The sequence below is a fragment of the Molothrus ater genome, chromosome 26, assembly GCF_012460135.2.
Source record: "Molothrus ater isolate BHLD 08-10-18 breed brown headed cowbird chromosome 26, BPBGC_Mater_1.1, whole genome shotgun sequence".
NCBI classification, from domain to species: Eukaryota; Metazoa; Chordata; class Aves; order Passeriformes; family Icteridae; genus Molothrus; species Molothrus ater.
In genome coordinates this window covers 361,266-378,067 of record NC_050503.2, presented here as the reverse complement: position 1 = coordinate 378,067, position 16,802 = coordinate 361,266, and the positions used below count along the sequence as shown (strand labels likewise).

Below are 16,802 nucleotides of genomic sequence, written 5' to 3'. Positions count from 1 at the left end.
CTTTAAAGCGGCATCACCAGAGACACAAACGCTGCCCAGTCGCACCCCGTGGACCACCAGCTCTGCTGAGATCCCCGCAGAGAGAAGCTCCGCTTTGGGTTCTCTCTGGAATTCATCCTTCTGTTCTTCGAGGCTTTCCTCTGCCTTACGTGACTCGGGTGAGAGGTCCATGCCCTTAAAGTCAGCTTCATTACACTTCCCTCCATTAAGTAAGAATGCTGCGGGACGAAGTAGAAGCGAATGGGAGAAGACCACGCTACGGAGCTCTTTTTCATGGAGGAGATGTGATGTGCAGGTAGGAGATGGCATGAGAGGAGGGCACTGAGTAACACAGCAGAGCTGAAGCCAAAACTGTGCTCATCTTCACTAGCCTGAGCCCACAATCAGAGTATTGCAAACGATATCATCCTGTCTTTGGATCTGCCCACTTCAAACAGAAGGCATTCCTACCACCCTGCAAGAAGCATCATTAGCTAGTGCTAACGATGGAGCAGCCACCTAAGGTACTAGTTTAAAATGAAATTAGTTTAAGGTACAAGTTTAAAATTAATTTAAAATGCAATTTTTAGATGCATTTGCCAGCCTGGCTCAGCTTCCAGCCCAGTTTCAAGTCCATACTCGAAAGTGGGCTGGAAGCTGAGCCAGGCTGGCAAATGCATCACCTCGTGGCAATGCTTCTGTCTATCCCTAAGAATCCATCCCTGCCAGGGATCAGTTTCTGCTCTCATTCTTATTTAGCATCAAGTAGGTTATATCGAAAAATCTCTTCAGTGCCACGGTGATGAGAAAGCAAGGGAAGGTTTATCTGCTCTAGCTCCAGCTATTCTTCCCCCTACTTTTGTTGGTACTGATCAGAGAGGACAGCAGGTTCCACCAGCATTGCGTCAAGTTTAAGGAAAGCAGTTTGTTGCCACACCCCACGATCCCTGCAGAAACACAATTCAGCTGATCACTGTCAGGAGCGCAGACAGCAGCTCTTGGTGTCCTCTCTCCACACTTAAAGGCCTCCTTGGATGAATCATCTCAAACAGCCCACATTACCTGTGTGTTGGGTAATAGACAGAGGGAAACCAATAAAATGCAAAACATTTATTTGAGTGTGTTGTACAAAAAGTTTCCAGTCATAAAATGTATATTACAAATCATTGAAAAAGACAAGACATTTGGCATGCATATTCTAAAAAGAAAAAAACAAACCACTTTGAAATGATAAAGTCTAGGTCATGATGTAGTTTTTCTAAGTTTCAAGTGAACCCTTTCATTGTTTTGTCTTTGTGTTTCTGTTAACAGCCTTTTTCATAATTCCCTATTTAAAAAACTTCAACCTTCCAAAAACTCGTCTGCAGCAGCTGACTGGAGGTGGTTACTGCAGTGCCCTCAAGCCAGACCTGTCTAAATCAAAATTTTGTTTAAAAATTTTAAAAATAAAAATCACAATTCAAGTCACCAGGCATCACTGCTATGAAAATAAGAGATCAACTGTATTTTGTGCCCAAATGGAAAGCATTTTGGCTTAAACTTGCTCAAAATAGATTATTGCTTGTAATTTTAGTGTAATGATCTGGGTATCTGAATATATAGTAACATCTGCCTTACCAAGATGGACTTGTCACTTCAGTAATAGCTAACAATAAATCTGGAAGTTCAATAAACAATATCTTTTCTGGAACTCCAAGTCAATTCACTACTTGTGCTATTCTGAATGGAGGCTTTTGCATCTTTTTCACTCTAGACCTTAGCATTTCAAGAAAAGAATTACGTTTACAAATAATAATTGCATGTAAATATGATCTTGTATAAAAAAAAAACAACAAACACCTTTAAATAATTTTAAACTGGTTTAAAGCTAAGCATATTGAAGGGCAAATAAAAATTCTGTTTCCCAGGCCAATATAATGAGAAAACAATCTCTCCAATATAATTTGTCCCGACATTCAGCTACAACAGTGCTTTGAAAAATGCAATCACTACCTCACCTTCCGCTCACTGGTTCACAAGGCTTTGCTCACACAGAGTTTGGACCCAACAGTGTCAGTAAAATGCAGGATCAAATATGGATATGCCTTTGTTTAGAGGTAAGACTTTCAAAAGAAGATACAGAAAGAAAAGATAGAATGGTTTAACAGTGAAGACATGAGAGAAGTGCCTACAAGAGATCTAGAACATACAGCATGCATGGTTTCCTGCAGCATCAAAACCTTTCTGATGCGCAGAAAGGTAACAGATTCTACAAGGTCCTGGGGTGTAGAGAGGATTTTTACAGGTCTCTTCTAACCTGTAACCTCTGTTAAGGTTGCAGTTAAAGGGCCTTTATACAGGATGAGCATAAAAAAGAAAAAAGGGTGTATAAAACCCAGTAACATCCCTGAACTGAACATGAAGTGTCCCACTGCTTGAGGACAGACAGCACACAGTGATCTCCTTTCACATTGCAGTACAATTCCCACACTACTGCCAGCTTGCACACTCAGCTGGCTTTTACATCACAGGAAGCAGATATTTATATTCTTCCTGAGACTTTTGGTTCCTGCTGCAAACACTGACTATGCAGCCAACTGCCCATCTAATGGTAACATGGAGCTGAAGGTAAGTGAGCAACATCTCAGTGCAAATGATGGGTCCTGTCAGAGCCAACTGGAGCCCCATGTAAGCATAAGGAGATCTGCTGGGAAATAGAGCTGTGAGGCAACAAAGGGAACAGGAAATACACCTGTGTGGCAGCAAAGGAATCACAGGAAATATGGATGTGCAGGAACAAGGGAATCCCAGCCACTCCACTCCTTGGAGTATGTCACTGCAATGCAACACTTAAAGGAACAAATGCAGAAGCAAGGGAGAAAAAAATGGCATTAAATGCCAGGGACTCTGAGGCCACAATTCACTCCAGAAGGTACCACATTCCCTGACAGGTCTGCAAATAGAGGGACTTGCTCTGAGACAAGCATTTTCACGTGGCATGAGCTTAGGAGGAGGCAGGATGTGCTTATTGTATTTTATAAGATATTCTGTTATGAGCTACACATAGGAAAAACTATTTACTATTTCATTCAGAATAAGATTATATTTCTGGATTAAGAGCATCCATATTGATAGTTACACTTAAGTAACTACTCTGATAAAAGCTTCATTTCCCTCATCAGAGATACCTTAAAATCATTTGACAAGTCAAATCTATTTCTCCTTCAAGCTTTATGCCAGGTACCAGCACTGAAGTAGAACTGCTGTCCACCCTTCTAATTTCGTCAAGACTGATTCATATACAGGATCAAAGAGAAAAAGGCGGCAAGGAGACACTGGATTTTATATGAACAAAAAACTTTAAATATCCTGAAAATGGAAAGAAATCTTGGAAAGACAGAAAAAAAAAGAAACAATGCTTTTTGGGTTGGTAAAGCCACAAAACTGCCTCCCAGTCTGGCTGGAACAGCACTGTTAAGACTGAAGCTCAGCATCAGAAGCAAGAGGCTGGGATGGTGTCTGGAGAAGGCAACACAAAAAACAAAGTACATGGAATACAGTAGTTCTTGTGTGACTTGTAATTTACAGCCAGGAGTTATTTATCAGATTTGCAGTAGCCTATTAAAAAGCACTGTGGTAACAGAATCATCCACATTCAGACTTGGCTTTTCCCACAGTATCACAGGTTTATGTGACCTGTATATACCCAAGCATGCTCCTAAAGAATCAAATAAACTGTTTCCACAGTTAATGGATACAGTTCCAATTCTAAGGACATATTCTGCAAACTGTTACTCAAGGGCACAGTGCTCATTACAAGAAATCTGCAAGCACCAGTTCTTAAGGCTACAAGAAGACATATTCCTCATACAGTAGCTGCTAGGAAAACTATGGCTCAGGTAGCAAGAGGTTTTTCTTCATTTGAGCTGCCTTTCTGAGGCCATTCTTTACAGAAACAAACAAACCCAAAACCACAGAAAAAAATGTAAATTAACTACACATTCATTACTTTAGTATTTAAGATCACAAAATAATCTTAAATTTACAGGACAATCTTAAAGGAATAAGCAGTCTGAAAACTGGCCCATGTAAAAAAAAAATAAATACAGATCTTTAGGAAAAAAGCAAAAAAGCCCTCAAATGCTATGTCAGTATCTTATAGAAGCTGTGGGTCAGAAAAGGGAAATGGTGTCCAGTGGTTGGAAGGTGTGTTGCAAAAATAACTCTACAATGATTGCATTCATTTGCATAACAATGAATTTAGAAATGGTAATTGTAACAGTATGTCTGAGAAACATAATTTCACTAGATATATCTTACAGAGAGAGAGACATGATTTACTACATATTTAACCTTCTACACAAGCAGAGTGGGAAAATTACATCAGGAAGATGGCCAAGTACATCAATTCAGTTATCCCATCAGTCCAAACAGCCGAATCTTTATCCTGGCTTTTTGTAATGGGTCTTCTCATAATGGATTAAAACATAATTCTAAATGTCTATTAGCTTAACTTCAGCGACTCAGTTATCCCACTCAAGGAAAGAAAAGTAGCATCTTTATTTTTAAATGACAAAATAAATCCTGAAGTTAAAGCCCCTTTAGTTCCCACCCTGCTTGCATAACAAAGCCATCAATCCGAGCCACTAAACTGACTTTCTAGGTTATATCTGTCAGTCAGGATACTGTTCAGAGAACATAATGTCCAAAAGCCACCGAAAACATCCAAACCTTGTCACTTGTCTGATGAGTTTTAACATTTTGAATGACAAGATCAGAGTTCAAGAGTGCAGGTAACAACAGGATTCTATGCTGAAATCAAATGGTGTCCAAATTTTTTATCCAAACTACTAAGTTTGTTTTTCAACTAGTAGTTGAAAAAACATTTGCATTCTTTGGAGCAGTCAAGTATTTTTCCTCGTGCTTAAAGATTATGGGACTCAGAGTTATCTCCAGAGAAATGCAGCAGCAGAAATGGACCTAAATGGACACTATCAGGTAAAAAATGCATCCTCAAACTAAAAATCATCTGCTACCCATACAACGCATTTTTTATAAAAAACATTATTCTCCCTTCACTCCTTGTTAGACTTTAGCACTTGAATGCTGCGTTGCTTACATCCTTAACAGAGGCAGTTCCTTTGAACTGTTTAAAAGTCATTCAACTATTTCTGCTCTATTTTGCAAATATTGCTCCTTAGGATACCTGACAATGCCCCTTTGAACCTAACAGAAGTAGGAACAAGCTATATCTAGCTTTGATTAAAAAGGTCAACATTTACATTGGATAACCTTTAAAATCCCCAATATTTATCACTGCCAAAAGTATAAATATGTTTTACTTCTAAAATCTTAATCAAATATTTTTAAAGCTGAATATGTTGAAAGGATTAAATTATAAATACTGAATATCACAATTTGTGTCCATGATTTAACTTGTGACAATGGCAAAATTCCCTAATAATCAAACAGTTCAACCTCTGGGTTTGACACTTCCAACTTAGGATGGTGCGTATATTCAGGAAGCAGAACTCACCATTCAACTTCTGAAATGATGACATGGAGCTCAGGTGTGACAGACCCAGATGTTTTACCATTAGGCTGTCAAACCTTGGAGAAAGACACAATGGCAAGGTCCTGAGTCAAAAATGCCTAAAATGAAGTTTCCCCCGTCACTGCAGTTGTGGGGCAGCACTTTGAATGAATCTATGGTGTAATTTTCCTAAGCTGGGAATTGCTGAGGATACCAGGCAAAATACTAGCTTTTCTACAACTGCTGAGGAAACACTCTGTGAATCTCTCCCAGGGCCCTGTAAATGAATACACTTCATTAAACTTTTTTTCCAGGAGTATTATACTGATTATATATGTAATTATAGATTTACCGTACACTCAAGGAGTCTCATCTCATTTTAGCTAAAATCTCTTTTCTGCTTTAGGTTTTTATGTAAGACTTTAAATTCTGTATGGGGAAAAATATTGTATAGTGTTTCAACAAAGAGGGAAAAATAAAGAAATCTATTAAAAATCCTGGCAATTTTGTTCAGTAAAGTTTTTCTGAAATTTTTTTATAAAAATGTACCAAGGAGTAAACGTCAAAGAAATCAGGTGATGCATATAAAAATAGTTTTCAGTGGCTCTGGAAGGAAAAAATAGCAAAAATAAAAGGAAATAAATGAAGAGGGAAAAGCGTAAATAATAGTTTCTTTCTTCTTTCTTCACATCACTGAGCATCCTCTAGAGGTTGTTCTGGGATCACCCTAAAAAAGGATAGACAGAGTTGAATTCAGTTCTTACCAGCTATTCAGACTGTAAGCCTAGACTCTGGTTATCATCTCAGTTGCCAAAAGCATTTTTTAGTAGTTTAGTTACATTAAGGGAACATCAGTACATAAGAGGAAGTAAAGCACATGCCCCAGTCTGCTGCCAGGACTGACACACTGCTCCTCTGGTTGTGGTTTCCTGCAATGGGTTGACATATTTCCAACAGTGATACAGATGACAAATGAAAGTTGTGATGTCATTAGCTCGAGACCAGCAAGTTCCTGTATTTCAAATGCTGATTTTGTTTGAGAGCGATCTCTGCTATATAGCTGCTTTTTTGGGTAAGAAAAATCAGTTGTTTTATACTAGAAATACACTGCTAAATCTTTGGGACCAAAAAAGCTTTGAGAACGCACCTGCAAACCTGCACAGAATGGGTTATTTGTGAAAAGACCTACTAATGCCCATTGATCAGAAGAACAAATCCCTTAGGTTTCAAATTTAAAATATTTTCTGGCATCACCTATATATCCTTCTCCTTTTTTTGTTCTGTCAACTCCTGGTCGTTTATTTCACATTATTAAGCTGAAGGTTATCAAAACATACAGGTGGTATTATTAAGAAAAACCAAGCTTATTTCAGGTGTAGAAGCTATATAGTGTCAGAAAATAAACCAATAAGCTGAAGCTTGCAGCAAGAGAAGCATCCCCATTGCTGGTTTTCAGTGGTTATCTGGTAATATCCTGCTTCCAGCAAGAATGCCCCAGCTCTGTTGCACAGAGCAGCAGATACTGGGAGGAACAGTGCCTGCTAATGCTCAAACTGTGTGAAGCACAGATACCCTAAGCTGGCATCAGCCCCTGCCTGAGCTGTACGAGGATGGATCCCAGCAGTAATTCCTGGCAGCACTGCTCACACTGTCCTCTCCTGGTGCACTGCAATGTTGCAAGCAACCATGGGAAGAAAGGAAGAAAGGACCGGGAAGCTCAGAGTTGGCAAAAGTTGAAGGGGAATCCCCCCACTAAATCTTATGCTGGATTGATCCAACTAAGGAGGCACAAGTTAAACATCTGGTCTGCATCTGATTACCTGTTGGTTGAAAAGGTCTTCCTCTCCATATTCTGCTTCGTCTTCTTCCTCTTCATTCTCTCGCACAACTACTGATTTAGTAACGCTTCTCACTGCAACTTCCTACGCAAAATGACAGATAAGGAGATGGCCAGGAGTCTTTATCTATCTGTTAAGTTTTTGCCATATCATCAATATAATATCCTTATTAAATTTTCGAGAGTTTAAAGCAACTTGGCCTAGACTTAACCACTAGCTATCCAAGCAAATACCAGCAATATCCTGCAAATTACATCATTCCTATTTCTGTGCACTAAAAGGCATGGTAATGTAATTCAGCCACTTGATTTTTTTTTCATTACTCTGGGATTTAAGAGGAAGTAGACATGTTGCAGGCGATTGTAGTCAATTTTACACAAGGTCACAGCAGAAACAGGTAGGAGCTGTCTGAGATACAGTGTAAGGTGAGAAACCAAACTTTCTCAGTGTGATTACACAACATAAAGAATATTCCCAGTTTCTGATAAATATTCAGTGTTAATTGCATATGTTGGTTTTCAGCATAGTTCTACAAGCCAGGCACTAAAGAAAATTCTAAAACCCCAGGAAGCTTCCTTTATTACTAAATTATTTTTAACACTTATAAATAGTAAGAAATTCTTCTGCCTACTTGCACCATGGAAACCACAGATGAAAATCTGTAATTGTGGAAAAAGTTGCCCTTAACATACACTCCTAAGCAGGGATATTAAAAGTAACCATAGTGAAAACAGACATGGATTTGAAATTTTTTCAGATACTAGTTTGACCACACAGATTGAATATGGAGAGCATTAGCTTTCTGTTTGTACAAATTACCCCCCTCCTACCTCATCCTGTCCACCAAATTCTTCCAGAAAACTGCCAGCAAGAAAGGCAACACAAAAACTGATATGACTGTCGTCTGTTTCCTTTTCCTACTGCTATCAGATTGCTGGGATAATGGTTATGAGTAATAGCCAAGGCAGAATTCTCCCTTGCAAAAGTCATCTGCAGAGACGGTTTTAAAAAAATTAACTGTAGGCAGGTGTAGGATAATGCAGAATGCTAAGGAACGTCTGCCAAATGAGAACTTACAATATGCTTCTAACATGGAAAGGACAATTATCTTCCCACATTAATATTTACAATGCACCTTAAAACATCATAGGGACTATATAATGGAACTGTGAATTGGCAGAAATGCTTCTTTTCTTTGTCTCTTCTGAAGTACATACTCAAATTCCAAACAAATTCTCTACTAGCAGGGTATTCTTCTAAAATAGGAAAAAAGTGTCTATGGGCATAATCATGATGGTCACAGTTTTCAAAAATATCCCCAAAATGTCAGATATGTACATAAATAATATGTAATTATGTCAGTGTTATAAACTGTCATATTAAAAGACAACAGCGGAGATCTTACAATCAGGATTTTGTCATTGTGTCATGTCACCCCACTCTGAAATTAAGAGTTTGGGAGATAACCCAACCCATGGACACAGCCCACCTCTCCTTCAGAGTTGACGAGGTAAGTGCGGATATTTCCACCAGTGCCCCAGCTGCCTTGATTCTTCCACACGAGAACAGAAGGGGGGCTATGAGATACACCTGCATCTGCACCCCAGATCTAGAGAGAATGACAATCTGTAATTAGCTGTTTATCCAATTTTTTCTTTTAAATATACATATCCCCCTAATTCTCCTACTTCTCTCTACATACTAGGCTTCTTTTCTGAATTCTGATGGCAGTTTTACCCTACTTTTAACTACACTATTACTTGTAATAAGGTATTAAAAAAATCTAATATTGCAGTCATGAATTCTTTTCTGAACAAATTTCTCCTACCACTGTCTCAATAACCATACTGTATGGAGCCAAGGCAAAAAGCAGCATGTAGTGCATCAACTTAAATCTTTTATATATATCTGAACAATTGATACTTAATTAGAAATAGCTGCAAGTGATTGAAAGATACATTTGTTTCTTCCTAAAAGAACATCTGTTGCAGACTGAAAATAAAATGCAAAATTATTGAAAAGCAGCTGTTCTACAGCATTAACTACAGGTAATGCTGAGAATGTCCAGTCTTAACTACAGTCTGGATGAATGCCCTGAACTGTTCCCAATTCTTTAAGAGGTTGAGCAGGATTAGGGTTCTAAACCTGGGCTAAGGTGTTTGGAAACAAATAGCTCTTGACTAATCCCCCAAAATACCTTTTTCTTCAACTTTCTATGTGCCCAAAGAAATGGTCATAAATACTGAAGTACTAATATAGAAACAAATTTTTTGTTTTGCATTTTTATAACTGAAATCCTGCTCCTCTAGAGTGAGACCCATGAAACCAATTCAGGCTGTACCAGACTTCAAGATTTCCAATTGCCACAGTATGAACAGAAGAGTATGTTGTTGACATACTGTAAATACAACTTACTGTAACAGTCTGCCCAGCTCTGAGGACATACTTAGGAGTAAATTTGTAAGCAATTTCATCTCCATCTCCAATTTGTCTTTTCAGTCTCCAGTTACCCAAAGACTGATCCTAATTGAGAGAGTCAGAAAGTTATTCAGAGTGAACAAAACAGAACAAACAGGCATCAGAATCTAGGTCTTTGTTATTAAAATAATGGGAATATAAATTTATTTATATGGTTGTTAGGCATTTGCATTCTACCTTGAAAGTATTTGCCCACATCCAGTCAGAGTCTAAAGGGTAAATCCCATAAGGTCATGCAGTAAAATATTAAAGATAACCATTTCACACAACAAAGTTCTGCTAGACAGCAGGCTGTTTCTGTGAGCAATGTCCCAGCACACATTTGGGACACAGATTGTATTCTCTTCCTGCCGCATGTTAGCCCACCATTATGTTCAACTTTTCAAAGCCCCCATTAATTCCTGCAGGATGCTGCACCTTGAGATGCTGCTCCTGCTCTCCACATGGCCGCACCTACTCATGCTGCAAAGGGCTGTGGATCATAATTTAGCTCCTGCTTGTTTTCTGTGAGTTCTGCTGATGCTCACCTTCTCTGAGTTGTTCTTAAGCTGAACATACTTGCCCTCCAGGTCTATCTCTTCTATGCTGATACTTCCTGTAGCTGAAGCTTGCTGGGACATTTGAAAGCTACTGCTACTGCTGCTGCCACTGATACTCCCAGTGCCGATCCCACTAGTTCCACTGCCAGAGAGCTCCTCTGCTTCAATACGTTTTCTCTTGCCTCGGGAAGAGCGAACAAGTGAAGTGCTGCTGCTGCTGCTGCTGGAGGTAGCCCGAGAGACTGTGACACGGGAGGAGGGACTTGGAGAGAGCTTCAACCTTAACACAACCAAGAAAGCATCTTAATTAACTCACCCAGAGAACCACAAAGCTACAATATCCTCAAGTAACCAGACCGTAATATGTTCCAAGGCAGACAGTATTCTCACTCTGTATGTCAAGAGGACTCCATACATGAGGAAGAGGGGGCTACCCATCCCTGAGGAATGTTCTGGCAGTATGACCATATGACATGGAAAGCAGTGCTACTGACAGCAACAGTGATCCCTTAATCCCTCCCTCCAGTACAGCTACTACTGAACACACTATTCTTGGGCCCCATGATTTCAAACCATAGAAGTACAAGCATTTAAGTAAAAAGATGATATGAAGACCAAGCACAGAATGATATATTTCACTGTACTCCAAGACCATTACAAAAACCCAAAATAAGGACAGTGTTCAATTGAGAACAAGTGCTCCATGCAACAACATTGTGGTGTGAACCCGATATAATTTCAGTGAAAGGTAATCTGTGCATTCCTGTTCAAGTGGTAAAAAAATAAGGGCAAGAAATGAAAATAACACTTGAGAGTCCTTAGAAAAGAAAGTGGAATCTTTACACACCTTTCCTCTTCTCCTTCCAGGAGTTTTCGGTAAGCACTGATCTCCATGTCCAGTGCTAATTTAACATCAAGCAGTTCTTGGTACTCCGTAAGCTGAAGCTGCATCTGGTCCCTCATGTCTGTCATTTCCCTCTCCTTTGCATCCAGCATCTTCCTAAACTTCTCCCGCTCGCCAGCCATCATTTCCTCCAGTTCCCGAATGCGATCTTCTGCTGCACTGGCCTAGGCACACAGAACAAGAAAAAGCCCACCTGGCATCCATGCAGGCCCACTCAAAAAGTTAAAACCCTTCTCCCTCCCAAATGAACCTAACAAAGATTTCTCTGTGCAAAATATTTCAGAAAATATGAAGGGTCAGAAATGCTAATAATATTCACACAAAACAGCTGTGTATTTGAGATAAAAGCCAATTTAGGCCCTTTACCTGTTTCTGAAGACCAGAAAGCTGGTAGCTGAGAGCTTCTATCCTCATGCGAGCCTCCTTCAGCTCCTCTCGAGCTGCACCAGCAGCTTTGTCATTTTGGTCAGAGGACAATTTGGCATTCTCCAGCTGGAAAGAAAGTTTTATACAGCTCACTTGTGCTGAGTTAGAAATCCTGAAATATCCTTTTGGTAAAAAAGTAGCAACTATTTAAATTTAGAAAATTTTAAATGGTCTGGTAAGTTTAGGATAGGAACTGCATAACATTAAGGAATGCCCTAAGAACCGAAGGAAAACGTATTTCAAAATTTGCTTATGCTGTTAAAAAACCACTCTATTAGCCCTTCTATTATACAAGCAACCTTAGTTTCTAAAGAACTGACCATGTGCTCTGCTTGTTTGTCCTAAGGCAAATCACACTGGGTGACAGCAAAGGCTGCCTACCTAATTCATGTCCTGGTCCAACAGCTCCCTGGATGCCCAGAGACCAACTCAATGAAATACTTCACGGGTATTATGTCTCTGCTGGCTATAGGCAACTCAGGGACCTCCTCAGTCAGGGACAGTATTTTACTGCTTACTATCTCTCAGTGGATTTCTCAGGCAGGAATTTGTCTCTGCTTTTTGAATTTTTGGGGCAATGAGTTTAGCTCTATATTAAAGAACAATACTTTCTGTTTCTTCTCTATCTGGACATTCTCTGTCCCTGCTCCTACTGAAAAAAAAACAAACACTCCTCATTTACCTTCCACCATGCTATTTATCCCTTTACAGACATCCACTGTATCTTTCACTTCTCTCAATGTACCTCTTATCCAGGTGAAGTTTTACTTAAAATTTTCTCACTCATGACTTGTTTCCCACTCTAAATTGTCTCTGTGAACTCTGTAGTACCTTTGCAAGAAGCAATAAAACTACTCACAGCACTCCAGATGACATCCTGTCCCAGAGGCAAAACAATGGGTTTGGTTTTATTCTCTTTCTGTAATAGTTGCCAATATATGATTTGGTTTTAATTTTTTGTTAAATTCACCTAGTGAACAGGCTTAATTTCTAGTGGTTAATTTTAACCAAAACAGAGAGAGCAAAACCAGAACTCTTACATGGTAAATTTCATGAAAGCAGAGCTAGAAAAACCATCCTTTGCATGCTTTAGAGCTGACTTCGACAATTTTGCCACACCATGGAATCCACTCAAAAACTAAACCAATCTAATTCTAAGAACAGTTATAGGCAGATGTTCTTTAGCCACATAGCACAAAGGTTTATAAAATCAATCTTCACTAGCTCTGCTGTTCGCTAGGTTCTGAGCAGCACACACAGAGCCTTCTTTAGGCTACAGATTTTGAAGCAACTTCAACTACACACTCCATTACTTCTTGTAAAGTTTAAAATTAAAAAATATTTGAAGTCTGACAACCATTCACTACCTTACAGTCATGCTGGCATAGTGCCAAGTACTCATACTTAGGATTTCTATTGCTTGTTATCACAGATCATAATGATCTTTCTTAGAAGCCCTTTTTAAGTATTCAAAAGTCACATTCAAATAAGATGTCCCTGGAGAGTTCTCTTGTCCAAGCTGAACAGCCCAGCTCTCTCCATAAGAGGTGCTCCAGTCCTCAGGATCACTTTTGTGGCTTCCTTTGGACTTTCTCCAGCCACTCCACATCTGCCCTGTGCAAGTGTGCTTTTACCCAAGACCATCTCATCCTGGAGCTGCTCAGCAGCTAAACCTAGTGATTTGCTTTGACATCATGTTCCTCCCCAGCTCTGGCTCTCTAACAGGGACACGTACTTGTTCAGAAATCACAAAATTAAGTTCACAGCTAAACCCCTTTCCCTCCATATTCCAACTTCATCCATAACAACCACCTTTATGCAGGGAAAAAGCAGCTTAATTTGTTCATTCCCCTGTTCAAAGCCTGTCACTTTTTCATTCTCTAAGTCTGTATATTGCATCCTTTTTATTTTTTTTTTCTACTAAGCATCTTTTATCCTGGATCTCCTTCAGACTGTGGCAAGTCAATCCAAATAGTTCCTTACATGTTCCAGAGTTCTCTGAATAATTTCAACCCTGCCACCTGTGTTGGGGGTTTTAGTTTTAATTTTAATTTTGGGGTTTTAGTATCTATTATCTATATGGTTGCTGCCATAAGTAATAGTTAAATATTTGTAGATCAGTATTTCTTAAACCAAATCATCAACTCAAAGAATTCAAAGGGAGTCTCAGCGAAGGGTGGGAGAGAACAATGTTAGCAGTACCATCATTCTTCCAGCACAAGAGAACAAGAAGTGGCTGTAACTATTGACAAGTACTTTCAACAGCCAGAATTGCCAGGATGGGGCTCTGAGCAACCTGGTCTAGTTTAAAGATGTTCCTGTTCAAGGCAGGGGGCTGGACTAGATGGCTTTTAAAGGTCCCTTCTAGCCCAAATCACTCTATGATTCTATGATTTCCAAATTACATACCATGATTTTCATCACCAAAGCTGGTCAAGAAAGGTCTGATATCTTGTCTGAAGTTTCCCTGTCACCAAAGGATTCACAGCTGCATCTAGTAACTTTCCAGTCCAGAACTACCTTAGATCATTGAAATGTTGCAAGGCTTAGAAATATTTAAAAGTGCATTGGCATGATTAAGAACATTGCAAGGGCCACAGTAAGAGCAAAGTGACAATGCACCCTTAGATAAGAAGCCCCTTCCAGTGTGTCTGTATTAGTTTGCAAGCTCACTGTATCCAAGCAAAAGCCCATACTGAGACACACTCACTTCCAAGCTCTCCAATCCCCCCCTCCAGCTTCTTATGCACAATGTATTGCACATATTGCAAGTTTTCCCAATCACCTTCATTTGTGAAGAAAAACTGGATCTACTGATGTAAAAAAAGAACCCTTATAGCAAAAGACATTGTCTAATCAGAATAGTGGATGTCTAATCTAGACATCCACTATTCCCACTGTGTTTTCTGCAGAGACCAACAACAGCTCCACATGTTTTCTCACCAACTGACCTCTCTTGGCTAAAGCTATTGCTCGCTATTACCTCTGGCTATAACCCCCCTGGAAATGCACCTGCACACAAGTCCCAGGGAAAGCATTTGAACATTTGGACAAAACTTCCTCAAATTATAGTTACTCATCTCCTTAAGACCAGTAGAGCTGGTAGAAGTGGCTTTTATCTCACAAACTGGGCTTCCAGTCTGACAGTGCTGTGGACAGCAGTTGTTACCTTAGCCTGGTATGTCTGCTCCAGCTCCATCTTATACAGTTTGACTTGTTCATCATGTTGATTTCGCAGATCCTCCAGAGCCTGAGTCATTTTGGATTCATACTCCTGTTGGCGGCTTGTGTCCACCTCAATCAAACGATGTTCATGGCGTTTTCTTGTTTCCCTTATTTCCTACATACGCACAAAAGAAGAGGGACAAATTCCCACACTAAGGTAAACAGTACAAGCAGTTACATTCAGACAACAATTAACTACTGCAGTACTAACTAGCATAATGGAGCTACAGTACTACAGGCATTTAAGCCTGGGAATTGCTGTACGCAGTAACAGATTCAAGTTACTGTTCTCATTTGTCAGGATGTAATTTTTAAAAGTGATCCAACTTAACACCAGCTTCAAAAATAGCCATATACGAAGTAAGGGGCTGTTTCACTGCTTTGCTACCTGTCCTTCTCAATATATATCCTGACATTACAATAGCAGTCTACAAGGAATCAGATGAAAATGAAAAGCACTTGTGAACATTATATATATTAAAAAAAAATATAGAGAAAAACTGCATCTTCAAATTTCACTCTTAAGCACATGTGGGTCTCATCTACGTTCTATATACTTGATGACCCTTTCTTATTAGATTTTGATTACAGCATTAATAAAGCAGCAATCCAAGCAATCCTGAAGACATAACTTTTTATGATCAGAGTTTGCACTAAGAAATTTGCATTTTTAGAAATGTGTGAGTTTTCTGTGCTTAAGAACACTGGTTGCAAACTAGTAAGGTAAGGCTTACTCATGCACTTATTCATGCAGAGATCTGGCCAGGTCTGAATGTGTGGTATGAGAAAAACAATTTCTTCCTTCAGGGCAGGACAAACAACCAAGGAGTGGTTCTGAGTACTGGGAGGAGGCCTCAAGTTACAACAGGGCCATGAGGAACAACAGCAAGTGAAACAAGGCTCAGTTTTGCTAGACTGGAGTCATATAAGGCTAACACATACTCAAAGCAACTTTACTAGTTGTTTTGCAGAAATGCTCTGCATCTAAAATAGATCCCCAGAAACATGTCCTTTTACTAGCAGCAATGTGCTCTGAAGTGATATGGAATAAGCTTTTCTTTCTTTGGTTAATTTTTACACCAAGAAAACTAGCAAGCAGCAGTCTCTCAGTAACTGTAGGCAATGACAGCTCAGAAGCTAAAGGAATGTCATGGGGGACTACAAAGGATCAGGGGAAGGGCTGAGCTGATCTAGCAGTTCAGTTCAGTTCAGTTCAGTTCAGTTCCAACACCACTAGACTAAGCAGGCCTCACTTGCCACACTCCCAAACATGATGACTCAATTCTAATGGAGATTTGGACCCTTCAGTAAACCAAATACATTCACTAACGTAAAGGAAATCAATTTATTGCTTCATGTGTTGAACTGGTGCATCCAAGAATCAAAAAGCTTCAGGGATGGCTAAAGAACACACCCTTGAGCACAGCAAGCTTTAGGATTAGCTTCTGCTGTCTCATTTAGTTTTACCTTCAGTCAATAGCAACACATTCTTCCCAAGAAGAAAAGTTATTTTAAGATCCTACAACCAAACAAGGATCTGTCACTGCAGTCAGTGTACCAATCCAAGTACTCCAGAGCATGGAAGTGAGACATTGGTCAGTACATCTCAGGCTGATCTCCCTGGTTGGTTTCTTTGCCCTGCTCCAGCCCCTGTCCCCTGTCCTTAGCCTCACAGCCCCATCCCATCCCTTAAACCAGTCTGAGCACTCATTTGGATTCTGTGGTAAATCAACTCAGCCACTAAGCAGTCAAAAATTAAACTCAACCAAGAAAACTTCAGTATGTTTCTAGTTAATCTGGCTGAAATGGTTGGGTGAACAATGAGCCAGGCATCACACCTGGAGTAGGGGAGATGAACAGCAGAAGCTTGTGGCGACTGCTCAGCAGCCACTCATTGAATG

General features: G+C 39.6%; 1 protein-coding gene across 1 annotated transcript in view; it reads right to left on the bottom strand.

Moving 5' to 3' along the window:
• Nucleotides 1-1,074: 1,074 nt before the first annotated feature.
• LMNB2 (lamin B2) overlaps nucleotides 1,075-16,802 on the bottom strand; it is a 36,387-nt gene continuing 20,659 nt past the window's right edge. Inside the window, exons 5-12 of the mRNA XM_036399339.2 lie at nucleotides 14,846-15,016; nucleotides 11,617-11,742; nucleotides 11,194-11,414; nucleotides 10,335-10,626; nucleotides 9,745-9,852; nucleotides 8,819-8,938; nucleotides 7,312-7,413; nucleotides 1,075-6,218 (exon numbers count right to left, since the gene is read on the bottom strand). Coding sequence (XP_036255232.1) covers nucleotides 6,177-6,218; nucleotides 7,312-7,413; nucleotides 8,819-8,938; nucleotides 9,745-9,852; nucleotides 10,335-10,626; nucleotides 11,194-11,414; nucleotides 11,617-11,742; nucleotides 14,846-15,016 — 1,182 coding nt within the window. The 3' untranslated portion in view covers nucleotides 1,075-6,176. The remainder of the gene's footprint in view (nucleotides 6,219-7,311; nucleotides 7,414-8,818; nucleotides 8,939-9,744; nucleotides 9,853-10,334; nucleotides 10,627-11,193; nucleotides 11,415-11,616; nucleotides 11,743-14,845; nucleotides 15,017-16,802) is intronic.